We start from the raw sequence: 27,833 nt of genomic DNA, 5'->3' as shown, positions 1-27,833 counted from the left end.
CTATGAGGGGTGAGGGGTAAATCACCAGATTCTCAGGCCACAGGCTGACAAGCCGGACACCAGTCAATCATGAATCAGGAAGGCCTCTCTCGGTTACACAGGACAGGAACCTGACCATCCTAGTTTAAGTTTATCGTTTCCTTTCCTGAAAGCCGCAGGGTCTCTGGCTTCAGGGCCCATTTGATCCAGAATCCTGGAAGAGATCACTAGACACTGTGTCCTTCCATCCTACAGCTCTGCTCGTTACTCTGTGCTGACATACATCCCGGCAGCTTTCCTCCCAGGGTGCGGGTGGCGGAGGGCAGCCCTGGGCTCAGAGCCCACTCCCTTGGATTCACTGAAAGGGGACCTTCCTTTTCACGTCACTCCAAGGAGTGTGGAACGTAGCTTCCTTGACTTGGATTGGCTGGCGTGGGTCATGTGCTCATTCCTGAACCAATCACTGCGGCTGGGATGAGGCTGGGCTCTGATTGGCCAGAGCTGGGTCAGGTCCCATCCCCTGAACAGGGTGCGAGTCCAGCCCCACCCACGCCACATGGCCTGAGAGTGGGGAGGGTAGACTTTGCAAAATGTCTCTTTCCCTAAGAGCGGGGAAGGAAGGGAGCTCTGGGTAGGCAGAAATCAGCAGAAATAAGCTGGTTTAGCAGAAGTAGTGTTTACTGACTGCGCTGCGCTCTCTTACGTCCTCACAATCCCAGAACTTGGGGGAGGGGGTGGTTAACACCATGTCACAGATGTGGAAACGGAGGTTCAGAGACATTAGCAGCCTGCCCCAGGTCATACAGCTTGTATGGGCCAGATCCGGGATGTGCTCAGATACGGCTGGCTCCAGAGCCCATGCTGACTCATAGCATGAGGGGTTTTACCTTTTCAGAGGCCAAAATATTCCAGTCCATCTGCCCCTGAGGACGTGGGCAACTTCATCAGCCCTCAGAGGGCTGCCAGGTGGGTCCTCTGAGAGGGACCTTTACCCCCAACGTCTGGTAGAGCCCAAAGTGTCCGTGTCTGGTTCCCAGCAGCTGTGTCCACTGATCCTGCCCAGACTATGCTGGTTGTAACCGTGCTAAATTTCATGAAGCAGACATCATGAGGCATGTTTGGGACCTATACTTAAAAATGATGTATTATTGTTTATCTGAAATTCCGACTTAACTGGGAATCCTGTATTTGTGTGGCAACTCTACCCAGAGATGAGGTCACTGGAGTATTGTCACCTGAGTGACTAGAGTGTCTAGAGAAGACGTGGGATCTCCTGCTCCCGCGGTCCCCAGGGCTACCCTGGATCCCACCTGCCTGGGGTCTGTGTATGCAGCCTTTCCTTTGACTTTGTGGCCCCAAATCTTTCCTTGACTCTGAACTTGGCCTGAGTTGGTTTCAGAGCATCTGTTTCTTTAACAGTCAAATGGGCTTAAGAACCTCTGTTTTCTGGTTTCATAGGAATAGTGTGAGGATGTAAATCAGAAAGTGCTGGCCAAGGTCCAAGGGTTAATGTGATTGTTCTCTAATTCTCTCTTTCCATTATTTCTTCCCTCCCGCCTTTCTTCCCTCCACTGAACACCTACTATGTGCTAAGTGCAGGGTAGGGGTGTAGGCTGGTGGTCTAGTTATCCACTAGAGCAAGCCTGAATCATCACAGAGCTGCCTCCTGACAGATGATCTGCCATTTCCAGCATCTCAGCTTCCTTTCCATTAGCTACATCTTAAATTACATTTTAAGAAAGCCCCTGTGGGCCCCTTGCAAAGATTGAGGAAACACCCTATTTTTATCAGCAACACACAGAAATCATCTCCTGGGAGGGGTATTTCCTGGAAAGATGTTAAATCTCAGTCACTTCATGTTGCTTCTAGTCAGCTCCAAGCTTTTTTTTTTTCTGATCTTGTCCCTCAAGTTCTGTGTTTGACAAGCTGGCGTGGAGAGCCCGCCTCTAAGCCAGGCCCTGGGCTGGGACACTGGGGACCCAGTTGGGACTCTGAGCCCGCCCCTGCCCTGAGGAACCGGGACACGACAGAGCACACGTCAGAGCCAGAGGTGCCCTCCTAGAGGACAGTGGGACAAAAGGCAGGCAAGCTCAAGCTCAGTTCAGGGGTGGGATCTGGAAAGCATAGGTAGGACTGGCAGATGCAAAGGCAGGTAGCTTGGAAAAAGTCCAGTGCACTGTGGGAGCATGGGAGGCGCCCCTGGAAGGCAGGGCACGTGGCAGACAGTGCTGGGGTCACGTCAGAGCTTCTGGAGGCCCTTCCTGCCTGGACTTTTCTCAGGCAGGAGGTGGGATTCAGGGAGGGGTTTAAGCAGGCATGTGTGATTCGTGGGCAGGTGTGAGCTGAGGCGGGGAATGAGGCTGTGACAGAGGAAGGAACTGCTGGTGCTTCTTTGGCTCCTCCTTGGGCCAGGCCCTGGTCTTTTTTTTTTTTTTTTTAAGATTTATTAATTTATTAGAAAGAGAGCGCACGTGAGAGAGAATGAGAGTGTGTGCAAGGGGGGGAGGGGCAGAGAGAGAGGCAGAGAAACTCGAGCAGACTCCCCGCTGAGCTCAAGCCTGACACGGGGCTTGATCTTATGACGCTCAACTGACTGAACCACGCAGGCACCCCGGGGCCAGACCCTGTTCTAAGCACTGAATCCGTATAGGGGCACATTTCATTCTCCCCACACCCCTGGGAGGTCAGTGACTTGCCAAGGGTCACATAGCAGAGCTGGGGTTGGGATCCAGGCTCCATGCTCTAACCACTGGGTAAAACTGCCCCCGAGGGTGCTGACCCTATTCCGTGTACTGCTGTGTGTGGTGGGCTTCCTGGCCACCTGACCAGCTGAGGGGGGGGTGCTTGGGGGCCAGAAACGTGGCTGGCCTGATGCCTGATGGGAGGGGGCAGGCTGGGCAGAGCTCCTGGATCCCATGCTCCCGGGCTGTGTGATCTGGGCTCTTTCTGAGCCTCAGCTTCCAAATCTGGCAGTGGCCATAATCCCACCAGGGGGAAGGTCAGGAAACCCTTCTGAATCAGCCAGGACTCTGAGTTGTCAATGAGAGAAACCAAAGGCAAATGGGGCCCAGGCCCCAAAGGGAATGTATTGGCTCACAGAACTGGAAAAAGCAGAGGGCAGGTCTGGGATTCGGATAGAGGGAGTGCTCAAACCATATGGTCAGGATCCTGCCTTTCTCCAGCTCTGGACTCAGCCTTTTTTTGAGTTGGCAGAATTCTTAGGCCACCACGGAGGCAAGATGGCCATTAGTGCCTTAGGGTTTCCAGGCAGTAGCTTAGCCAAGGAGAGCCCTCTTCCCTGTTGTCCCAGCTCAACGGCCGGGCTGTCCCTCATGGCCCACCTTGGGGTCCCATGCCCACCCTGAACTAGTCACTGTGGCTGGGGGATGGTGTCCGCTGGTTGACCGGGCCTGGGTCTCTGGGCCTCTCCTGGGAGCCAGGGGATCTGGGGGTGGGGGAGGGAGACTCCTCAGCAGGAATAGGTAGGGTTGTGCCCTGAAGAGCAGATGTCTTCTCTCCCAGCCCACTCTGGAATGACCCCACCCGAGTCCCTCTCCTCAAGGACAGCCCCGGAACTGGGTTCAGCTACTCTCTTCCTGGGGTGATGTCAGGACAGAAGTGTTCCCTTTAAAGCAAAATTACTTACCTAATTAGGCGCTTGGGAGCTGGCAAGGTAGTGGGGGTTTTGTTGATTTTTTTTTAGACTTTTAGCACTGAAAGCTGTGTGATAAAGTAACTGTGTAATTAGGAATTAATTTTTCACTCCCATAAGTGATGTCTTACTTGGGGCCCGAGGGAAGTCAGCCCAGTGGTTATTCACCCATAGAGTGACCCCCTCTTTACCTTCTCTTTTTTGGAGGGGGGTCTCCCACAGCTGTCACCTAGAGTAGGAGGAGGAGGAAGGAGGTAGCTTCTTTTGTCACCCGTGTTATTCATGCTAAGTAGATCCCTGAGTGCCTACTATTTGCTGTGTGGGCCTGGTGTGGGAGTATGTCACAGAAGGAGGGGGGTGCATGGCCAGGCTCGCCCCACTCTGGTCCCATTCTGAGGCCCACTCCACACAGTCTTTCAGGGGCTACTGGTTGTGCCCCCATTGTCCACAGCAGTGATCCTCTCATGAACAGCCCCTCATTGGCTTTTCTCTGTTTCCTCCCCTCCCTTGCCACACTCCTTGGGATCACCGCCAGAGCTCTTGGCTCAGGGTCTGCTTTGGGGGAACCCATGCTAGACAGGATGAATGAACAGAGTGTGGAATAAGCCAGAGCAGAGAGGGGTCAATTCAGCCTGCGGTGTATGGAGGGGGTGAGCGGGGGCTTCATGGAGGAGATGGTCTTGAAGGAAGGCCTGGGAGCAAGGGGGAAGGGGCACTGAGCACAGGAAAGGGGGTAAGAACAGGGTGTATTTGGGGAGCTTGACAGGCCTAGGGTGATGATGTCTCAGCTGTGTGGTGTAGGAACAGGAGTTGGGGAAAGGGAAGGCCAGACTGGAGGGCCTTGTAGGCCTTGGTCAGGGGCAGAGACTTTGTTTTGAGGACAATGAGGAGCCACTGAGGGTTTAAGTCAGTGAGTGATACCGCTAGATTTGAATTTTAGGAAGTTTTAGCTGACTGAGGAAGGGGTACGGGGTGGGGAGGAAGCAAGAGACAGGAGAATAGTCAGCAAGCTGCTGTGGTTGTCAGGAGAGAGGGACGGTGACCAGACTAGGGCAGGGGTCAGGGAGCTGTGAGCAGACTGTCCCAAGATGGTGCACAGAGTCACTGTTAGGACAGCGTGGTTCCCGGGGGATAGACTTAAACCCACAGTTCCACCCTCCTAGCTATGTGCTCTGCCCATCTCTCTCCATCCTTGTCCAATGTCCCCCTTTCTATCCTCTTCCCCTCAGAGAAGAATGAGAACTCCTGGATTCTTTTTTTTTTTTTTTAAAGATTTTATTTATTTATTTGAGACAGAGAGAATGAGAGACAGAGAGCATGAGAGGGAGGAGGGTCAGAGGGAGAAGCAGACTCCCTGCCGAGCAGGGAGCCTGATGCGGGACTCGATCCCGGGACTCCAGGATCATGACCTGAGCCGAAGGCAGTCGCTTAACCAACTGAGCCACCCAGGCACCCGAGAACTCCTGGATTCTTCACTGTGTACTTACTGTGTGTTCTTTATCACTGAATGCATTTATATCCTGTCTTATTCCTCCAGAATAAGGTGCAATATAACATCCCCAAGTAGAAATATAGAAGAGAGGGTTAGAACCTGGTAGGAATGTTTAGGCAAGTGGATTTCCTGGAAGGATCTTTCTTGCTGCTAATAACTCAGTAACTCATCACCTTTCCTCTTTTGACTGGACTGCCAGGAAGCTCAGAGCTGAGATTCCTAACACTAAATTCTCAAGAAATTTCTTTTTTAAATTTTTTAAAAAAAGATTTTATTTATTTATTAGAGAGAGAGAGATAGCGAGAGCAGGAACACAAGCAGTGGGAGTGGGAGAGGGAGAAGCAGGCTTCCTGCCGAGCAGGGAGTCCGATGTGGGGCTTGATCCCAGGGTCCTGGGATCATGACCTGAGCCGAAGGCAGACGCTTAACGACTGAGCCACCCAGGCGCCCTCCAAGAAATTTCTCATGGGAGCTTTTCAGTGGACACCCTGAGGACTGCAAGTGATGAGGTCTCAGGGGCATTTCTGCAGTAGACTGAAGAAGGTGTGTTCCCTCACCGAAGACCTGGAGGGTCGCGTTAGGGGGAAGGGAAGGAAGGGGCTGGGCCAATGCGTCTCTCTGGGCCTGCCAGGCAGTGGCTGCTTCAGTCCACCTCAGAGATGGGCATGCGTCTGATCAGCCTCCCATGAGCTGGTTGGGATCTGAGAGGTGCTCAGATCCTAAAGCTTCCTAACTCTGGCTAATCATAGGCCGTGGTGACATTCACGAACACCCTGTACCTCACTCAGAACCCAGGGGCCAGTCCCCTCCTTGTTTTAGAGAAACACAAAGGGAAAGCTTGAGCCTGAATAGGCTGGGCATCTGTAGATGTTTCCTATCCTTGGTCCCGGCCTGTCCCCGGGGCAGGGCCGGGACAGGGCGGCAGTGAGCAACCTGCCTTAATTAAGAACCAGTCATTCCAGTCTCCCACAGGTTCTACTTAGGGGGACATGGAGCCCCTGGAGCAGTGTGAGGCAGGGCCAGGGGACAGGCAGGGTTGGCCTGAAGGCACCCATAGTGGGGAGCCCTGGTCCAGGGGAGTGTGGGGAACAGTGCAGTGGGTTCCAGGTAATGGGGAGGCTCAAACGGGTTAACGCAGGTAAGGAATGAGAACTGCCTGGCAGGCAGTAGGCCCTCAAACACCATGTGCTTTTCTCTGTCTAGCCATCCTCTGTGAAGCATCTATTTATTTTTATTGCGAGATTTCGTGGGGATGGGAACAAATCCTGGGCCGTCACCTGCCAGAGCTCAGCAGGTGTGCCCTGGGGCTCCCGAAACAAAGGATCCCAGTGGGTTCAGTTGGGCGGAGTCTGGGAACCCCCACCCCAGCACCCCCAGCAAAGCACCCACGGAGCCCGGGGGGCCCAGCTGTGCCCAGGGCATGGTGCTGCCCCTGTGGGCAGCATGGAGGGAGCATGCAGGGAGCCAGGGCGGGAGAAAGAGGGTGGGTGGGGGAGGGGCAGGGGGCGGGGCTGGCTGGAGCTGGGGCGGCTCTCCTAGACCTGGGGTGTGAGTGTGTGTGTGTGTGTGTGAGCACCTGTTTGTGTGCCTGTGTGTGCCGCCCCCATAGTGCCTTCATCACACACATCTCCCTGGCTGCCTGGAGAGCTCTTTCTACAAAGTACGAAAATGACAGTTGGCTCGCCCACACACGGAATCCTCATACAGCTCCACTCCCTCGGTGCCCCTTCACACATCACCCCCTGTCCTCACCCACTGCCCCTGGGCTGGCCTCAGCCTGCAGCACCCTCTCTGCCAGGCTGCTGCCCCTAGTACCCGTCTCTCCTCTTCCTCCTCGTCCTCCTCCTCCTACCTCCTCTTCCTCCCCTCCCCCCTCTTCCTCCCCTCCCCCCTCTTCCTCCCCTCCCCCTCCCCCCTCCGGCTTCCTTTTCTCCCCCCTCCCTCTCCTTTCCCTCCCCCTCCTCCTCTTCTGCCTCCCCTCTTTGGCCCCCCAGGTCTCCATCTAAAGTTCTGTCACTTTTTTGGTCACGCCCCCTCTTCTGAATTTGGGCTCTGGTAGGAGTGTGTGTGGATGAGGGTGTCCAAGGAGTGAGTGTTTGTGTGCACCGACAGTTGCGTGCACGTGTGTGACTGCATGCGACAGAGAGCATGGGAGCCAGAGCCTGTGCCCCAGAAAGCTGGGGGCTGGATGGAGGCATCTCAGGCAAAGAAGCTTTGGCTCAATTATTCTTCCAGCAGCGGGAGGGGGCGGTGGCTTCATAACAGTTGGACAAGTTTGCATGGTGTGTAGGAAAAGCCTTCATTTCCCCGCTGATGGGAGTGACAGGTGGAGCCCTGGGGTGGAGGATGGGGGGCGGGGAGGGGGAGGAAGGGTCTGGTGGTCTGGTGAGCGGCACGGGGCGGGGGCGGGGGGGCAGGGGTCAGGCCGAGGCTGTAGGCCTGGTGGGGGGGGGGCGTCCTTCAGGGGGGAAAGCAGGGACAGGTAGTAACTGAGCAGGTAGAATCTGATGGAAGCCAGGACACCACAGAGGGGACCCCAGAGATCTGCCTCCAGTGGAGATCTGGGAAGACTTCCTGGAGGAGACAAACTGCCTCCAAGGCGTTTCAGGGCCGGTTGCATGTGGAGAGGGAGGGTGGACCTGTTTGATGAGGCCTCATCTCTGCCTTTGGGTCTCTCCCTGGCTCCAGTGGGTACTCCTGAGGGTTGGGGCCAGCTCTGAGTCATTCTGTAGCACCCACACTGGCTTGGTTCATCGCAGACTCTGGTGTGGAAAAACTTCCAGGACTCTAGGGGCATCTGCCTGGATCCTTAAAGCATGAGTAAGGTTTCAGTGGACAGAGATGAGAAAGACAGCATCCCAGGCGGAAGGGACGGTGGGCGCAAACTCTTGGCATGGGGAGTGCAGTGAGCTCATGAGGCTGGAGCCTGGGTGCCTTGCAGGGAGCGTGCCCAGGAGAGCGTGGAAGCGAAATACAGTGTGCCTGTGACATCCCTGGAGATGGGGCCTGTGATACCTGGACTGCTGTGAGCCCGTGGTTGGGCTCAGAGGCCTGGAGAGCAGACAGGGAGGGGCAGGCGTGGTGTGGGCCTGGCTGGGTGACCTGGGCCATGCAGTGTCACCTCTCTCTGGTTCCTCTCCTCATCTGTAAACCTGGGCATCTAAGCTAGGCTTGCTGGGGGCCTGGGGGCTCGGGGAGATATAAGCACTGGGGGCTCGGCTCTGGGCCTCTGCTGGCAGCCAGGATTTGACACTGTAACTATGATTTTGCCCTCTGGTCACCACCTGGGGTCAGCCGGCTGTCTCCCCTGCCTTGGTTCTCCCCTGCTAGCTTTCCCTGCTTCAGAGGCTGCTGGGGAAGCAAGGGCAAGAGCCACCTGGCACAGTGCTGGGCACTCAGTGGGGACCCCAGGGCTCTGCTCCTCTGCTCCCTCTGCCTCCCCCGCCACTGCATCTATTGGAATCCCCAGGACGGTAGGAGCCAGATGCCACCAGGTCCACTTACAGAGGGGGCAACAGCCCAGACCACACAGCTGACTGGGCCATAGCCCGGATTCTGGTCCCGTTCCTTACCTCTCCCCTCCAGGCGGCCGTGGGCACGGATGGGTGTGCGTGGGTGGCTAGATGGCCGTGGCCTGGTCCGTGGCCCTGAGTGTGTCTCCTGCTCTGTCCCTTACTCTCCCCTCTTTCTCTGCAGGATGGTCGAGTACTCCCTGGACCTTCAGAACATCAACCTGTCGGCCATCCGCACCGTGCGTGTCCTGAGGCCCCTCAAAGCCATCAACCGTGTGCCCAGTGAGTTGGCTCCCCTCTGTTGCCCCCCCGCCCCCCTCCCCCAGCCATTCCTGCACTAGGACAAGACTGACCAGCACCTTCCAGTGCCTGTACTGGGCATGGGGATCCTTCGGTGACCAGACAGATGTGGGTCTTGTTCCCATCAGGCTCATGGGCCCGTATTTGGGCCTGGAGATGCTGGAGGGAGGTCCTGGTACCTCTGAGTCCCGTAAGAACTTGATGGCAGCGTTCGGGGGAGTCTGGCTTTTCAGCGACAAGGCTCCTTGTGGGGGTGGCTGTCGAGGGGGACACGTGTGTGAAAAGAAGCTGCTTAGTTTGAGGGAGAACATCATGCCGCCTTTCACTGGGGAGGGGATCCCCAGATTCCTCACTTGCGCTGACTTAGGACTCAGGCTCCATCACCCGACCACGGGCCTCTCCGCCCCACATCAGGACCCACCCATCCGTCTGTCTGTCCACCCGTCCAGTGTTGAAAAGTTATGTTATAACAACAAGCCCTGACGTCTGCCCAGATTCATAGTTTTCAGAGCTTTTCCATCTCCATGATTTCTCGTGAGCCTTATAATCCCTCTGTGAGGGAGGTGGGCTGTTCTCACGGAAAACCTTTTCTGAGGTGAAAAGACCAAAAAGACCGAGACTTGGAGATGTGAATTAACTTGCTCAAGAGGCCTCCTGACTTCCCGAGCACTGTTCTTTCTACTACCCTGAGTTAGGAATAGGATGGGGGACAGGGAAGGAGAGGAGGAGGGAGCGCTTGGCCTGCATGGGGTTTCAGCCCTGTCAGGGAAGGACAGGAAGTTTTATGAGCACCTTCCCACCTCCTGTGTGGCATTTGGCATATTGATGGCTGACTTAATCCTCTCGACAACCACGGTGAAGTTCAGAGAGGGGAAGCGGTTTGCATGATGTCACACAGCAATTCAGTGGCAGGTCAGGGTTCTGCGCAGAGTTCCGTCTGCCCTGAGCCCAGCTCTTTCCCTGGCTCTCTCCAAACCCTTGCTTCTCTTCCTTACCCGAGCCTCAGTTTCCCTGTCTGCAGAAGAGGGGAGGTCCTCTGGCATTTCTTCCTCCTGCAGAGTCAGAGTGGTCCTCATTCCTCCCCGCCCAATTCTCAGTCTTGGGGCCTTGGGGCTTTGTCACCTGCTCCACCCAGCCAACCTCTCCACAGCCCGTCCGCGGTGAGAGCCCGTGGGGCTGGCCTGACTCTGGGCAGGCCTGCTAGGGCAGTGGAGGGCAGGCCCCAGGGTATTTATGGAGCAAGATGGGTGGCCAGATGGTAACTTCATTCTGAGATGGGCAGGCCGGGCGAAGTATGGAGGGGACCCTGGGGGGCGCACATATGGGGGCACCTCCCCACACGTGAAGGTTGACATGATGGGAACCCTGGGAGCCCTGAGCGCTACTCTGACAGTCCTGAGGAAGGATGGGGAGGCAGGGGACGGGTAGGGGTGAGTGATGAGGAGCAAAGCTGTGAGGGGTGTGGGGAGAAGCAGTTCAGTGTGCTTCCCCCTGGTCCCCTCCCACTGCTCTGGGGAGACTCCCTTGGGGGCAGGGTGGGGAGGTGCCAGCTTCTCCCTCTCCTTCCCACCCCCACCAATCCTACAAGGTGATCCTAAAGATTACCTAGTTCAAAACCATCTTTAGCCCATTGAACAAATGAAGACAAAAAAGGCCCAGAGAGGGCCGCGAGAAGTCCAAGGTCACACAGCAGGCAGCTTGGAGCCCAGGCGTCTGACCAGCACACCTGCCACAGTGTGCGTTCCCCTCCCCTCATGCCCCACCACCCTTTACTGGGGAAGCTGGCCATGAGATGGACTCCCTTCATAGAGTGCCACAACTATGCCTAGTACGTGGAAGTCGCTCAAGAAATACCCGTTATGTGGACACACAGGGCAAGTGTGTTGAGCGGTTGTCCCGTGCCAGGGTGACAGTGCCGTCGGTGCTCAGAGAGGTGCCCAGGCATCGTGGAGCACGTGGGGCACGACATGGGGAGGGTGGGGGGGCTGGTGGTCCAAGGAGGTGTCCGAACTGAGACCCAGTGTGGCCCGGGGATTAACCAGGCCAGGGAGTGTTTTGGAAACGCCCGGCAAGAGTGAGGAGCATGGGTAGGGGCGAGCTGGCCTTAGGACGGGACTGTGGGTGAGTGATGGCCGGGTCCGGGCCGGGCGGGACTGAGAGAGCAGATGCCTGGAAGTCCCAGGCCTCACCTTGGGTTGTTATCGGGGAAGCCCAGCGTGTGGCCTGAGCAACCTCAGAGGGAGGGCACGGGAGGGGCCACATTTCTTCTGTCCCCCCCTCCCCCCCAGCCCTCCCCATTGCTGTCCCAGGCAGCCACCCTATGGCCACTGTCGCACCCCTGGCCACAGAGCCCACAGGCCGGGACCCCTTCCCAGAGATGTGTGTCACTGTGCCGGGTTTGTACACCATCCTGCATTCTGAACCTCCAGGTCTTGGGAACGGTGATGTGACGGGACATTTGAGAAGAGAAGGTCTGGGGGGGAGGGGGCCGGGTGTGGGTCTCTCTCCATGGGGGGTCTCTGTACATCTGTGTGTGGGTGCATGTGGGTGTGAGGGGCTCTGTGGCCGCAGGAGACCACGTGTGAGTACATGCGCGTGCACGTGGGATGTGTGGTGCCCGTGTCTCTCCCTGCCCCCCTCCCTCCCTCTCCCGCAGCCCTGAGTGGGGAGCTCATTAGGCAGCTCCTGGCTGTGGAGGTCACTTCCCGGCCCCCAGCAGCAGCCTGCCTGGTTCTCTGGAGAAAGGCAGCGATGGGCCCTGTGCCCCCGAAGCCTCCAATTTGGGAGGCTGCGTGGCCTGGAGCGCCCGGAGAGGAGTAAGTGTCCTTCTTCAGAGGCCTCCCGCCTGCTAGTTAATAGGTGTGGCTGGGAGGCCCAGGCAGCCAGAGTCGGGGACTGGTTTCCTGCCAGGAGCTGACTGCACCTCTCAGCTGACAGAAGGGATCTTGCTGTCTCAGAACCTGGCCTGGGGGCGTGTTGGGAGCACAGACCCTCTGGGAGCCAAAATATACCCAGTGTGTCCCCTCCCCCAACTTAGAAACCACCCTGCGCTCCCGTTGGAAAGAGACCTTAAGATCAATTTATATTCATGAGGAATTTCATTAATAGGAGCCTCAGGCTGTTAGAGCAGGTTGGTTGGTCCATCCCCTCCTTTATGGGAGGGGCCGCTTTGGTCCCAGGGGCCACGTCCTCTGCCCAGAGTCGCCAGGGAATGGTGGCATGCGGGGGGCACAAGTTCTTAGAAGTGCCTCCTGGAGAGATTTGGTTGGTTGCCTCCTTTTTTTCTAGATGTTTCCCTGAAACATTCCAAGTCCTCCTGTTCGTCTTTAGAGTTTTTTCTGCCCTGGGACTTGCTCTTTTCAACAATAGCCTGTAGCTTTCAGTGTCGCCACTAGATGGCAGGCTAGAGAGCCAGGAATAGTGAAATGATGGGTTATTAATTGCAAAACCCTGGAGAGTGGGTAGCTCCTTGCACTTGAAAAAGTATAGCAATGGCTGCAAAGCCTCAGCACAATCAGCCCGGAAGACTTAGTTGGGTTGTCAGGGAATGCAAGGTCTGGTTGTTGGCTCTGCCAGGAGCCTGCTGTGTGACCCACGAGGTCCTTTGGTGTCTCTGGACCTCAGTTTCTCTATTCTCACAAAGCAAGAGGAGGACTGGATTCGATGTGTAGTTCTCAACTTTGTCCAGGATGGATGGGGCACCTGGGAATGATGGTGCTGTTTACAAACCTTATAAAATATGTCCCTCCACCTTACCACGCAGGGCTCTGTTCTGGCCACTCAGCCTTTGATGGATAAAGGAAGCACAGCATGGAGGAGAAGGTAGGGGAGGGAGGGAGGGAGAGAGGAAGCACCAGATTGTGGGTCAGGAAGCTGGGTTCTGGCTCCTTGCTGTGGCTTTCATAAGTCCAAAGTCCGTTTCTGGGCCTTGGCAAGATGGGGCTGATGATCTTTAAAAGTGCCCCATCCTGGAACGGGGCAACCCCAGGCCTGCACCCCCAGTAAGCTGGTTGCGGTGCTTCCTAAAGCCCACTGGCCATGCCATTTAAATATAAAAAGTGCCTTTTTTCTCCAGTAAGAAACCAGGGCAGTCATGCTAGGCTCTGAGCCAGCTGAATCTGAGCTGCAGGCCCACATCTCTACCTGATTGACCATCACGCACCTCAGCCCAGGCTGTGGAGAGGGGTGGGAGTGAGGCCTGGGGAGTTCAGGGGCAGCTGCTGGGGATGCTGAGCCTGGCCTGGGCCACTGCCCGCCCGCAGAGCCCTGTCTGGCTCAAGGTCCCTGGTTCAGCAATCACCCACTGCTGCGCAGGGGCCTTTGGGCTGGGCCTGGGGTGGGGGTGATGCAGAGAGGTGGAGGACATGCTCCCGAGCAGGGCCCACGGGCAGGGAGGCAAAGCTCACAGAGCTATGAAGGAAGCCACTGTCAGGTCCCAGCTGTGGGACCAGGAACTGAAGCTTCGCTCTACACCGACAGGCCCAGGTTTGAATCCCAGGGCCTCCACTTGACCATTGTGGGACCTTGGGCAGCCATGCTTCTCTCCCGGCCCCCATTTCCCCAACAATAAGATGTGGCTAATAATACCAATTTCTCTACAGTTTTGTAAGAATAAAATACTATAATGTGCGTAAAGAGCTCAGCACAGCGCTCGGTGTGCCATAAGTGGTCAGTAGGTGTTACTATTGTGAAGAAGGTGCTGGAACATTGAGGTCAGAGGGCAGGGGCATCGGGGCATCTTTGCAGAGGCTGATTTGGGGAGACAATCCCCAAGCACACAGAGGGCTGGGGAGGGCGTTTTTGGCAGACGGACCTGCAGGCGCAGGTGGAGAAGAAGAACCGTCCAGGACGTGTTGGCTGGTCAGGGGGCTGCACGGCAGGGCCGGCTGGGAAGCGAACTCTCCACATCCTCTAGGGATTGACCAAGAATGATAAATGGCTAAAATCCATCAAGGGCTTTACGTGGTTGCTTCGTTTTGTTTCCTAATAGCCGTAGGATGGTGGTACCATTACAATGCCCACTTTACAGATGGGGAAACTGAGGCACACAGAGGTTGAGTAAACTGCCCCAGGCTGCCCAGCTGGCCGGGGGCAGAGGCAGGATTTGAACCTGTGCTCATACGACCCCAGGGCTTTGGACTCCTTTCCACTGCCCCCTTCCTCTCCCCGGAACCTGTAAGTGCCCCAGCCAGCCACCCCATCTGCAGGGCATCAGGAAAGCCCCTGCCTATGTCCAGGGTCAAAGCACAAGTGATGCCATCAGGACCCTTCCCGAACACCTTTCATTGGCAGAGCACGGAGCTCCCGTGATGCTGGGCGCTGTGCGACCTGACAGGGACAAGTCAGGGCAGGACGCAGGGAGGCACGCTGGTTAGTACAGAGCATTGCAGCCAGGATTCAAAGCGTGGTCCCATGTTAGTTAGTTTTGGCGCCCCGGGAAATGTTCCTCTCTTGCATCGGTCCCCCGTCTGCACAGTGAGGTTGGCATGTAGCATCTCTGCGTGAGCTCGTCTGCACTCCAGGCAAAGAACAGGTGCCCAGCGACCAGCCCCGTCCCTACGTCTCTCACGGAGGAAGGGTCCCGGTGTTGGGGCTACAGATGGCAGCATGCAGAGCAGTGAGAGCCGGCTTTGTGCCTGGGATCTTGGCCAGTGGCTCCACCTTTCAGGCCTCAGTTTCCCCATCCCTAAAACGGGGTCCCAGTCCTCCCTTGCTAGACCGTGGGGTACAAGATGTCCGCACAACATCCGCTCCTGGCAGGAGCCTGTATCATACGTTGATTGTGTGGGATTCTTACACTCTTGGGATCTAGGAATTAGCCTTGCTGAAAGTCACAGAGAATCTTAGACTCATCAAGCCTCAGAATCCTAGACTCTTGGTTTCAGAGATCCTCAGAGCCCTGGTTTCAAAAAGAGAAGTCTTTTTTTTTTTTTTAAAGATTTTATTTATTTATTTGAGAGAGAGAGACTGAGAGAGAGAGCACATGAGAGGGGGGAGGGTTGGGAGGGTCAGAGGGAGAAGCAGACTCCCTGCCGAGCAGGGAGCCCGATGCGGGACTTGATCCAGGGACTCCAGGATCATGACCTGAGCCGAAGGCAGTCGCTTAACCAACTGAGCCACCCAGGCGCCCTAAAAGGAGAAGTCTTTGAATGATCTGGCCTTGTAGGCACGTCTTCGATTGCTCATCAGGCCAAGGGGCTCTGGGCTCATGGCTGGCACCTTGCCCCTTATCCCAGGCCTGCTCTGGCCCTTTCTGCTCGGGTTCATGCCCAGCTGGGTCGTGGTTAGGCCAGCCATGCTGAGGATAGATGAAGAAGGCCCCAGGATTCCTTCTTGGATCCTGCTTTGCGAGGCATCTGTTGGAAAGGAAGCTGGGAGACTCACTTTGAAACAGTTTGCGTGAAAATCTCAGCAGTTTCACTTGAAGTGTGTGTTTACTTGGGCCTTGGGGGCAGCTGAAGGAGGCTCCCACCCCAGGCCATACCTTGGACTTCAGGGCTGACTGTCCTTGGCACCCACAAGGCTTCCCAGAGAAAGGTCTGGCAGCCCCCATGGGGAAGGTAGGGAGGGGAGGGGTGTGGTGGAGAGAGGAGGGAAGAGGGGTGGAGGGGCCCAATTTCTCAGAAGAGATGGAGGTAGGTGGGAAAACATCTGGCCCGAACATCTAGTGAGAACCTGACTTGGGAACAAGAGAAGCCAAGTGTGTGGACGGAGAAATGCTGGGGGTGGGGGTGGGGCAAAAGCTGTTCTCCCCTCCCCCACCGTCAAGCTCAAAGTCTACTCTACAAATCAGGAGGGAGCAATTCCTGGACGGGATACCAGGTCAAGGGAATTGGCTACTATGTATTCATTCACTCATTCATTCGTTCATTCATTCATTCATCCAAAGGAGCATCCACTAAGGGGCCACGGAGGTTTAGACGCAGCCCCTTTGCAGGCAGATACTCAAGCCCGGATCTTTGGGCCGGTGGGACAGGGGCTCTAATGGAGGCAGCAGGGGGCTGAGGGGAAGGGTCACTAACATGTACTTTGAGGAGGTTTTACATGGGGGGGGGACAGGACATTTGAAGAATGAGTGGGAGTTCTTTAGGCCACAGTGGGTTCGGGGACCTTCCGTGGGACTGGGGCTAGGACCACCCCCTAGGGCGTGAGCACTCTCCTGGGATGGAGGGTGTCGGGGTGCACACTTCTTGGCTGGCATTTGTTTTCAGCTCAGGAGTGGGCACTGAGGCCCCCTCATCAGCCTCCAGGCCCCTTCCCCACTGGGCCGCGGCCGGCAGCTGGGTGCTCGGCAGCACGGCCGTATGCTGCCTGGCCCGGCCGCCCTGGCACCCACTGTGCCCCTGATTAGTTGGCCTTGGCAGTGGCAGGCACGCAGACGGCCTCTCCCGGTCGCTCAGCGCCCTCCGCTGACCTAGCCAGAGCCGGGGGGAGCCCCTGGGCCAGCCACAGCCTCAGCCCCTCCTGCCCTCAGCCCCGCATCCTTTCTCCTGGCTGCGGGCAGTGCCCCTGGCAAAGGCTGGTGCGGGTCCGGGCGCTTTCTACGTGAGCTGGCCTGGCGGAGCGGCTGCGCTCAGCTGGGCAGACAGCTCCCGTCCGCAGACAGCGGCCTGGACCTCTGGGGGAGATGCCCGTCAGGAAGTGCGGCCCCGTCCCTCTCCCTCCAGCTCCCCCACAGCCACCGAGGGCCTCTGGCTCCCTTAGAGCAGGGGGTCTGGTCGGGGGGTCCTCGGTGAAAAGGGGTGAAAAAATTGAGCAGCTCCAACAGTTTGCCCAGCTGCCTTCTGTCTCCTTGCCAGCTCCCGACTTTAAGTGCCATCTAGAGACTATCTGGACCCTGAGGCCACCCACCTGATGCTCTTGGGCCACACTCCTCTCCCCTAACCCCAGACCCCGCCAGCTTATGAAATGCCTTCACATCGATGCCCACCAGGCACTCCAAACGCTACATGTCCAAATGGAGTCCCGTGTCCCCATGACGGCTGCTCCATGGCTCTGGCCTCAGGCCCCAGGCCGTGGAGATGCCCCGACTCCTCACTTCCTCCACCCCCCACCTCCCATCGATCGCTTGACCTTCCGAAAGCTCCAGAATTTAGCCTGTCCCCCCGCCTCCACAGTCACTGTCATCTGGACCCAGCCAGATGTGGAGTGTCGTCATGGCAGGTGAGTGATGGCCATATGACCATCCACCCTCGGAGCCTGCAGGCTGGGCCCCTCACCCCGAATATGTGTGCATGTGCCGGGGGTGACTCATAGGTGATCGTACACCATCCCGCAGGCCGTCTGCTTCTAGGTGTCCTCCTTCCACCCTGGCCCCCCAGAGTCCATGCTGCCCCCCTCAGCTGGGGTGATCTTTCAGACCCTCCTCAGACTGCGTCTCCCTTCTGCCCAGGACCCTTGGTGGAACAGAGGCCAGAGTTGTGGCCCCTGCAGGGCAGCCCTGTTTCCACGCCCCCCTTGCTCACTTCCCTCCAGCCACGCTGGCCTCCTGGCTCTTCCCTGAGTGTGCCTTGCCTCATCCCCACCCCTGGGGCCTGCCCTGGCTGCTCGACCCGCTGGGAGAGCCCTTCCCCAGATGTGCCCGCTGCTGACGCCCTCAGCTCCCGTGAGTCTGTGTTCTGTATCATCTTGCCGGCCAGGCCTCTCCTGGCCCCGTTCATACCGACCCTACCCTGGCCCAGCCTGGGGCTCCCCATCCCTTTCTCCTCCTCCACCTGCTGTTTTCATAACACTTTCCACCCGACAAGTGAGGAAACAGACTTATTTATTATGTTTGTGGTTTTCTGTCTCCCCTCCTCCTATCTAGAACGTCCACCTCTGGAGGGCAGGGGACTTTGTCTGTTTATTCATTTGTTTGTTTTAACAGATGCACCCCTAGAGCCTAGAACAATGCCCGGCACATAGTAGGTCCTCACTAGATATTAGTTGAATGGCTCTATCCACCCATCCATCACTCCTTCATGGCCGTCCTTCAGGGGAACCACTCTGGGCCAGGCCCTGGGCTGGGTTGGAAGATGCAGAACACCCCTTAGGGGCCTCATGCTCAGGACACTGTCCATTTTGGGGGGGCTGTGGGTAGAGCCATGAACTGATGAAGGCCAAGAGCGTCAGAAGTGCTGTGACGGAGGGCGGGCGGGGCAGCGGTGCTCACTGCAGGCGTACCCGCCCAGCCTGGCGGCCAGGAGAGACGGCCACTCAGCTGAGGTCTAAGAAAGGAGGGGAGATGGCCTTGTGAGTGTGTGTGAGGGCTTTCCAGGGGCTGGCAGGGGATCAGCCTGGCTCTGTCACACCAGCCTGGAGCCCTGCGGCCCTGGGGAGGGGACCCGGCACTACTGCCCAATAGTAATGGGAACCCTGGTGGCGGAGGTGGGGGAGGGCCATGTAGGTGGGGGCAGAGTGTGTGCGAAGGTGAGAGGTAGGATGCTGGGGGCATCTCCAGGCTGGCTGGAGCGGCAGGTGTAGGTGTGGCCTGGTGGACAGAGAAAGGTGTGGCTGGGGGGAGAGGCTGGGACCTGTGATTGGGGCTGGCGGGGACTTTCCCTGGGGGGGTGGATAGACTGCTAGCAGCTTCTGCCTTTGGGGGCTTCCCCTCCGAGGTATCCTGACCCTGTGTTTTTCTTGAGAGGCTGGCTGGACTGTCTTCTGTAGATGAGGCTGCTGGGGTCCAGAGAGGGCAAGCTCTGTCTCAAGGCTGCCCAGCCAGGACTGGCACCCACATCTTCTGTCCTGGGTTGGCGCTCTGGGCACTCACCAAAGTAGAGACTGCACTGGGTGTCCTGGGGACTTTGGGGTCCTCTCTCCCTTCTTGGCTGGGGGAAGCAGGGCCTTCAGCCACACTCATGGGGTTGCCTGGAGCCTATTCCTGGCCTCTACCCCAGGCTGAAGGCCTGAAAAAAAGTCACACTAAGAAGGCAGAACCACAAAAGCTCATCCCGAGAGATGGCGAGTGAGAGCCTGGGGGGAACTGGAGGCAGGACGGCTTCATGACTAACTGGGGGTGGAAACCAGAGAAGACTGCCTGGAGGAGGAGGGCTGGGCGGAGGGGATAGGGGTAGAGGGACATGAGCAGGAAGGATGGTCTGAGGCAGACGTCTCTGTCTCTGCCTCTCTTGCTCTCCATCTCTGTCTCCTGTCTCCATTTCCTGTTCTTCCTCTCCTCTCTGCCTCCACCTCCTGTACCCAGTGCCAGGGGAACTGAGGGCAGAGAGGAACCATCCGACTTGCCTTAATTACTTGGCTGTGGGCATAAAAGGAGGATTAGCCGGGGTCTCTCGGGGTCCTCCCTGACTCCCTAATCCTGTGGCCCCTTTTCCCTGGCCCGGAAACGATGGATTCGTTCTGAGTCCCTAATTAGCTAATTATGCCTTTGGCTCAGTGGCCCTGGGACTTCCTGGGCCCAAGGGAGGGCTGTGGAGTGAGCTGGGGCCTGGCTCAGCCGAGGGAAGAGGGGAGGGGGGAATGGGCTGCCATTCAAGGAAGCCAGCTGAGCAGGTTTTGAGGAGCCTTTCAGAATTTCAATATCCTGGAGAACAAGGGAAATGTAATTAATTGAGCAACAAAGGCTGGGCCCAGGGGAGCAGCCACGAGCAGCCAGGCTGGGACTGTGCAGAGCCACCTGCCTCCTCGCGGCCTTTCTGACCCAGCCTGTTCTCACATGGCTGCTGGCCGCCAGTGCATGCATCCTGCCTCTGTCCCTGTCCTCTAGGACTGCCTCGTCCAAGGGCTCGCCTGCTGGGACTCTGCCCATGGGCCTCCCTGACCGGTCACCTATCATAGGGCCCCACACTCCTTAGACTCTGCTTTGCAGCAACCCCCAAGCGTGGCCGCGATGCACTCTCTGAACGGTCATATACCCTTGTGCCTTTGCCACAAGCTCTGGTCATCCTGCATGGCCAGCTCAAGCCAGTCCCTCCAGGAAGGTGCCCAGAGGTGCCACCACTCCCCAGGCTTGGGTGTGTTTCCCAACACTGTGGTCACCCGCTCGCTCCCCCCCCCCCCCCCCAGACTGCAAGCTCTGAGGCGCTGAGATGCGGGAATGTTCATGTTTGGATTCGCCGTGCCCTGTGCCTGCCAGGCAGGCAAAAGCATTTGGAAGTGTTCGGTGGGCGAATGAACGATGGGGCACCAGAAAGGCCTGCAACTGGCTAAGGTCACATTTGGGTGGATTTGGATGGATTGCAAAGGTGCTTGGTCTGTTTTCTTGCCTCCTTCCCCCGCACAAGCTTGGCTACCCCATTGGGGTTGGGGGTGGGGTATTGAGCCCTCACTGACCCTGGCCTGCTCTCAGCTGGAGGCCGCAGCCTGCAAAGGAGCCCCACTGCCTTTCCCAGGAGGAGGCTGACCTAGTTTTGTGGGGAGGGATGATGGGGTAGGCATTAATTATTGATTGGAAATCACGCCGCACAGAGCTCGTGATGCAAATCTCAAATAATTACCCTCATTAACAACCACCTTAGCATCACCCCTGGAATAAGTAAAAGTCTGAATAGGGCCCCTGTTCTCCTTGTTGCCATCTTTTCATCCTCCCCTCTCCAATCTTCCATTCTTTCCTCATGACTTATCACATCGTTCAACAAATGTAGGCTGAGCCTTTGTTCTGGGCTAGGACCCACTGGGTTCTGAGGAGGCTGATGCAGACACAGGCCCTGCTCCCAGGAGCTTACAGCCCAGTGGAAGAGGCAGGAGGGTAAACATAATTATACACTAGGGCTAGAAGACTACCTAGTGAATGGGGCCTCCAAGGTTGTGCAGTATACAACCTATACAACTGTACAAGGCAGCCTAGGCTAGGTCAGAGGTGCTGAGATTGCTCAGAGCAGAAGCAGAGCAGAGCAGAAGGGATGAACTCCACCTGGGATGGAGTGAGAAAGAGTAGGGGAAAGCTTTACAGAGAGAAAGTAGAGCTTCACCTGGGCTGTGGTGGCTGAATAGGGATTTGCCAGGCATAAGAGACATGCAAGGATGTTCCAGAAAGAACAGCATGAATAAAAGCACGAAGATGTGAAATCCCATGGTATATTTAGGGAACTTCAAATGATTTGGTATTGAGAGAGAAATAGGCGTAGGTGAAGAAAGAAAGAGAGAGAGAGAGAGAGATTATACTAGAGAGGTGGGTAGAGTCCAACCTCCCAGGATCTTGAAAGGTATGCACTCAAGAGTGATCTACCAGCTCCTGACCCACTGTGGAGCCACAGACATTTGTGTGGACCTTCTCCCAAGAAAAGTTCATGATGTCATACCTGCATATTTTGTAGCAATTTCACAAGGTTCACAGACCTCCCGCAGTCCTTCCAGGCCTTTGTCAGGAATTGCCCCCGTTCTGTCCTGGGCTCTGTTTTCCCTGGGCTGGCTTCAGTTGTAGGCAGGCACTCCCCTGCTAAGGCCAGACTGTCCCAGCAGCGGTCCCAGCAGCTCCAGGCGTAACTCTCCCTGGCTTGCAAGCTCTGCGGGAAGTGGGCATTTCCCTCCCTCTGTAGTTCCAGCACAAGTCTCAGGGCTGACTCTCATTGGTCTCAGCTGGGGTCACATGCCCATCCTGGACCAACCCCTGGGGCTAGGGGAACAGAATGTGCTGATTGGCCAGGCCCAGGTCATGTGATCTCCATGGCAGCCCAGCCAAACCACAGGGACTGGAATGGGGGAGTGGACTGGTTTTTTTTGTTTGTTTTTGTTTTTTGTTTGTTTTTTTAAGATTTATGTATTTATTTGAGAGAGAGAGAGAGAGAGTATGCACCAAACAGGGTGGAGGAGAAGAGGGAGAGGGAGGAGCAGACTCCCCATTGAGCAGGAAGCCCGACTGGGGCTCAATCCCAGGACCCTGAGATCATGACCTGAGCTGAAGGCAGACACTTAACCGACTGAGCCACCCACATGCCTGATGGGGCTGTGTTCACAGGACTGGGAAAGGAGGCCGGGCCAAACCACAGAGATGACCCATCTGCCTGGGGTTTGTACTCCTGTGGATTCTCCAGTTCCCAGGGTGGCTGGGTCTTCCTTCGTGGAGTCAAGGGGGAGTGGGTGGCATACAGATGGGTAATGAGGTTGTGATGATGGATGACATCACCCAGATTCGGGAGAGCAGGTCAGTTTCACAGGTCGGGGGCTGGGGGTGGGATTGAGTCTGTGGAAAGGGAGAGGGCATGGAGGGTGTGGCTGGTGGTGTGGATCAGCCCAGGGCAGGAGGGGCAGAAGGGCAGGACGGGGAGGTAGATGTGAAGGGTGGTAAGTGTGCCGGGGGTGAGGCTGCAAGCTGTGGGGTGGGAGCACCAGGTTTGCTGAGCTTTGGATGTGGCTCTGGAGCTGGGGAACTTTTGCAGGGTGGCTGCTGTCTTCTTGGGCCCCTTTGCTGAGAGGGGAAGGGACTGGCTCAAGGTCTCATAGGAAATATGGCAGGATTTGAACGCGGATCTCTCTAAATCAGAGACTGCATGCTTTCCACAGGCTCTCTTTTCCTACCTTTCGGGTTTCAGGATGTCAGGCCCCTCCAGGATGTAACTGATGCATTCTGCTCCCCTTTCCATACCGCCTGAAGCACCCCTCAGTCACCCTGACACCCCCCCCACCCCCTCACACACAAAGGGACTCCTGTCTCCATTCCCATTCCCCCTTTCCTCCTCTTCTTGCCTCTGGCTTGACTGGTTCTTTGCAGCTATTCCTCAGGGAGGAAAGGCCTCTTCTGCTCTCAGGCCAGCTCTGAGTCCGCCGCTGGCTAGGGCTCTTCTGCAGGTTGTCCAAGAGCTCAGCCTGGTTCTGTCATGCGGTGGGGTGGGTCAGCAGAGCAGTTCTGGCTGGAACCAGTGGCTGCCCCAGTGATGAAGGACATTTGGGACACATTCATTAGGCACCTAGTGTGCTCATCTGGGTGGGTTCTGGGCAGAGTGAGATGAGCCAGCCTCGGTCCTAGGCTGCCAGGTAATTGGGGCTTGTGGAGGGAATGCCAGACTTGGTGTCGGGACATCTGGTTTAAATCCAGACCCTGTTGCTTCCCAGCTGTGTGACTTTGGGCAAGTAGCTTTAGTTCGGTGAACCTCCAGTTGCTTCTTCTATAAAATAGGGAGAATCTCACCAGCCTCACAGAGTTGTCATGAAGCCTGAAGGAAATCATATTTGTGCATTACCCAGAAGAGGGTTTAGCACATAAATGGTGCTCCATAAATCAAGAGCTGCTTATTCATCCAGAATCTGGTGGAAGTGTGGTGGGGCCCAGAGCCATTTCCATGGCCTCTGGGTGGAAGGGCAGACACCAAGGAGAACGTCTGTCCAGTGGCCCCTAAGCAGGCTGGGAGCAGTTAGGAGCCCCTGCCCATGTGTCCCCACCTCTCGTCCCAGTGCCCCTCTCTCTGTTTCTCTGAGCCTGCTCTCCTTTTCTTCTCTTGGGACCTTGGCTCCTAAGTCTGATGGTCTCCCCGCCCTCCCCCACTCACAGGTATGCGGATCCTGGTGAACCTGCTCCTGGACACGCTGCCCATGCTGGGGAATGTCCTCCTGCTCTGCTTCTTTGTCTTCTTCATCTTTGGCATCATTGGTGTACAGCTCTGGGCGGGCCTGCTGCGTAACCGCTGCTTCCTGGAGGAGAACTTCACCATGTGAGTGTAGCCCCCGCCATCTGGGTGGCTGCCAGCCAGCTTTGTCTGGGGTGGGAGTGGTGCTGGATGCTTTAGGGCTAGGTCTCCCCATTGAGCACCAGGTCAGGTGGATCTCCCGTGAATGGCTGGACACTAAAAGGGGCACAAAAGGCCACTGAGGTCTCAAAATGGGCATCACAAAGTCCTAGTCTAAAATAGGCCCTTAGATGCTAATTCAGCTCTTAGTGACTCTTACTTAATACACAGTTTTAACTTACTTGGTAATTGGGAATGGGGCCGACGGAGTGGAAGCAGCCTACCAAGAGGTCAAACACCAGGGAAACGGACAGGTAAGACCCAAGCAGACGTGATGCCAACAGGGAAAAGGGAGACAGAAAACCTCAAAAGCAGACACAGAACCTGGCCCAATGACAGACATTCCTCTCGGGGACTCTGAGTCATCAAGGAAAGGTCAGCTCTCAGTCGGCAAATGCACTGATGGGCAGGTGGGCGGGCTACCCCTCAGGGAGGCGATTGCCAAAGCCATCTAAACAGAAGTCAAGCTTCGGCTCTTGGAGGAGTTGGGTTGAGTTGTCCGAGAGATTTGACACCTGTGGAATCCCCGCGGTGAGGAATGAGCCGCGTCTTTGGGTGCGCGTACCTACACAGATGCGTTTGGACAGGAGCATACTAGTGTTTTACTGCGTGGTAGCCCACTCCTGCCCTGTGCCGGACCCCGGGGGGGCAGAACCCGGGGAGTGTGTTCATTCAGCCTCTCACTCAAGTGGCTGCTCTTGCCAAGCCCGTGCTTAGTGCTAAGGACCCAGCAGAAGATGGAGGTCCTGCCCTTGGGGAACTCGTCACAGATGCCTCCGCTGGGTGACTCTTGTGGACCGAGGACGTCTGCAGGAGGCAGGGGGACACTGCCCGGGGTGGGCTGAGCTTTCTCCCTGGCACCCTGTCTGTTACAGAGATGAAGCTAAACCAGAGAGCTGGGGTGAGGACTGGGGAGGGGCCTGGCTCACCTACCCACGGCTACGGGGACCAGTGGGGTACCTGGGTAGACCAGGGAAAGGGCACCGTTGTGGGAAGGGCCATGTGGGGGGTGGGGTGGGGGGTCTATGCCTGTGTCAATCACTTAGAAGAGGTGGGCCCTGAGGCAGCAGGAGAGGGGGCACCTGCTTCTCCTGGTCTGGCCTTCAAAGATGGAGATGTGCAGGTATGAGCTCTCAGCTTTGGGGGTTCAGGACATGTCCAGATCCCTCTGTCCCACGTGGATCTTCCCCCTAGGTCATTCCGTGGCCACCCCGTTCTCATTATCCCACTGCAGCCCCAGTGTCACCACCCTGCTGGAGGCCTTCCCTCACCCCCGCACGCCCCCCACTCCCAGACACCCTATTGCATTATCCTGCTTGATTTCCTCTTGGCACCGTCTCTGTCTGAAATTACCTCACTTGTGAGTTTATTTTACTTGGTTGTTGAGTGTCTCTAGACTGGTTTATTTACTTGGTTAACAGCGACGAGGTGCCCCAGCAGACCAGGTGTGATTGAGGTAATGCTTAGATTTGACCCCATGTGGAGGCCAGGTGACCGAGGCTGAGAGCTGACTTTGTCAGCAAAGTCAGAGCTAGAATTCGAACTCAGGTTCCCCTCCTGCAGAGCCCGCTGTGACCTGCCCCAGGTGAGCATGCTCCAAGCATCCCTCTAGGCGCAGAAGCCCCTGGGGAGACCCCAAATGGTCAGTCTGGGGGTTCTTGAGCACAGAATCAGGACAGTATCACCCAGCTAAGAAGTGGCAGGGCCCAGAATGTGGAGCCCAGGACTGGTGTCCTTGCAAAGCGTCTGGTCCTGGTCCCTTCTTCCAGATTCTGTCTAAGCATTAACATGCACCCACACGACCGGTCACATCCCAGACAGGTTTGCAAAATGCGAATTGCTCTGACAGTGTAGCTTGAAGGTGTTTTCACACCAGTGTTTCTTACTCCACGGATAAACGGATAAATGACAGTTCATCTGGCCAGCCCCTGTTGATGGACCCTGCGTGGTTTCCAAGGTTTTGCTCTTGCATACAAGAGCGCATCATGCACACTTGTGATCCTTATATACACACGTGATCAATGGCTAGGCTCATAATTGCTAGTCAAAGTGTATGTCTGTTTTTATAGTTTTTTGGTGAAGATACAAACTGCATTCAGTAGTGGGCACAACTATTAAGTGTAGAGCTTAATGAAGTTTTCTGTGTAAGGCTACCCAGGGAGGCTCCCTCCTGCCACTGGCCTGTTCCTATCCCTGTCACCCCAAAGTAGCCACTATTCCGACTGCTATCACCATGGATTTGTGTTGCCTGTTTTTGAGGTTTCCTTCAGTGGAATCATACAGGAAGCCCCCTTGGGTGTCTGCTTCTTTGGCTCAGCGTAATGTGTCTTTGAGATTCACCCACATGTTTGCGGGCGGCAGTCGATTTTCGTTTTTTGTTGCTGTGGGTAGGTATTAAGCAAATATACAAGTACTTATTTTTTTCATTCCACTGTTGATTTGGGCTGTTTCTGGTTTTTTTGGCTGTTATGACTCATGCATATTCTTGTACATATCTTCGGTGGACAGAGCCATGCTTTCTTTTGGGTAAATACCCAGGAGTGGAGTCGTGAAGGGCGCACGTACGTCTAGCTTTAGTAGATTTTGTCAAATGGGTTTCCAAATTGGTTGCATTAAATGGCTGCTAGCAAAGTATGAGAGTTCCAGGGGCCCGGCATCCTTAGCAACATTTGGTATTGTCAGTCCTTTTAATTTTAACTATTCCAGTGAGGGCAGTGGTATCTTATTGTGGTTTTAATTTGTACTGCCCCGATGTCTAGGGATGATTAGCGCTTTTCACGTGCATATGGGCCATTTGTGCATCTTCTTACGCAGTGCCTGTTACGGTCTTTTGCCATTTTAGATTGGGTTGTCCTTTTATTATAAATTTGTAGCCGCTGGTTCTTTGTATTCTGGATTAGCGTCCTTTGGTGGCAGATATATATATAATTGCAGATATTTTATGTATATATATATTATATATATATAAATTGTATATTTGCATCATTTGGTGTACATATATATATGTGTGTATATATGTACATACATATATACACACAAATATATTGCAGATATTTTATTCCAGTCTGTTCCATTTTCACTCTCTTAATGGTGCTATTTGATGAACAGAAGCTCTAAGTTGTAATGAAGTCCAGATTACCCATCATTTTTTTTTTTTTAAGATTTTATTTATTTGACAGAGAGAGACACAGCAAGAGAGGGAACACAAGCAGGGAGAGTGGGAGAGGGAGAGGGAGAAGCAGGCTTCCTGCCGAGCAGGGAACCTGATGCGAGGCTCGATCCCAGGACCCCGGGATCATGACCTGAGCCGAAGGCAGACGCTTAACCAACTGAGCCACCCAGTGCCCCCCAATCATTTTTTTTAGTGTTGCTTTTCGTGTCCAATTTAATCTTTTCTTAACACAAGGTGATGAAAATATTCTCTAATGTTTTCTTTTAGAAGCTTTCCCATTTTATTTTTCACATTTAGGTCTGTATTCCATCTCAAATAATTTTTAGTATGGTATGCGGTTGGGGTCAAGATTCCCTTTCTATAGGGATATTCGATTGTCCCAGCCCATTGATTGAGAAGTCCATCCTTTCTTTGTGGAGTTGCAGTGGTGTCTTTATGACTGTCAGGTGGCCATTTGTATTTGGGGTGGATGTGTACATGTTAATTGCTGATGGATGTTGCCAAATTACCTTCTAAAAAGGTTGTATCAATACACAGTCCCACCGGGGCGCCTGGGTGGCTCAGTCGTTAAGCGTCTGCCTTCGGCTCAGGTCATGATCCCGGGGTCCTGGAATCGAGCCCCACATCGGGCTCCCTGCCCCGCGGGAGGCCTGCTTCTCCCTCTCCCACTCCCCCTGCTTGTGTTCCCTCTCTCACTGTCTCTCTCTGTCAAATAAATAAATAAAATCTTAAAAAAAAAAAAAATACCAGTCCCACCAACAGTGTGTGCGCATGTCTTGTTGCACTCACTCTTTTCCTCACTCAGTACTATCAACCCTGAAACATTTCCATTTGGATGGGTGTATTTTTGTTTGCATTTTCCTGTTATTAGTCAAATGAGCATCTCTTTCTATATATTGATATATTGGCCCTTTTTTTTTTCAAGTGCATTGGCCATTTTTATTTCTTTTGTGAATTTTTTTTCTTTGCATTTTTATGTCCTTTTCCCCCAGTGGCTGTTTTTCTTTTTCTTACTGAGTTACAGGTGATTATAATATGCTGTCGTTACCTTTTATTTGCTTTTTTT

General features: G+C 55.4%; 1 protein-coding gene across 2 annotated transcripts in view; it reads left to right on the top strand.

The window, feature by feature from the left end:
- The window catches only part of CACNA1I (calcium voltage-gated channel subunit alpha1 I), a 113,364-nt gene that overhangs the window by 41,156 nt on the left and 44,375 nt on the right, over positions 1 to 27,833 (top strand). For both annotated transcript variants that reach the window (XM_045866866.3, XM_064590580.1), the window contains 2 exons: positions 8,820 to 8,917; positions 23,361 to 23,520. In XM_045866866.3, coding sequence (XP_045722822.2) covers positions 8,820 to 8,917; positions 23,361 to 23,520 — 258 coding nt within the window. The remainder of the gene's footprint in view (positions 1 to 8,819; positions 8,918 to 23,360; positions 23,521 to 27,833) is intronic.

Source organism: Mirounga angustirostris, unplaced genomic scaffold, assembly GCF_029215605.1.
Source record: "Mirounga angustirostris isolate CCGP_5_RB_7025 unplaced genomic scaffold, mMirAng1.0.hap1 SCAF_5, whole genome shotgun sequence".
Lineage (NCBI taxonomy): Eukaryota > Metazoa > Chordata > Mammalia > Carnivora > Phocidae > Mirounga > Mirounga angustirostris.
Note: the sequence above shows the minus strand (reverse complement) of the source record. Positions and strands in the feature narration are given on the sequence as shown.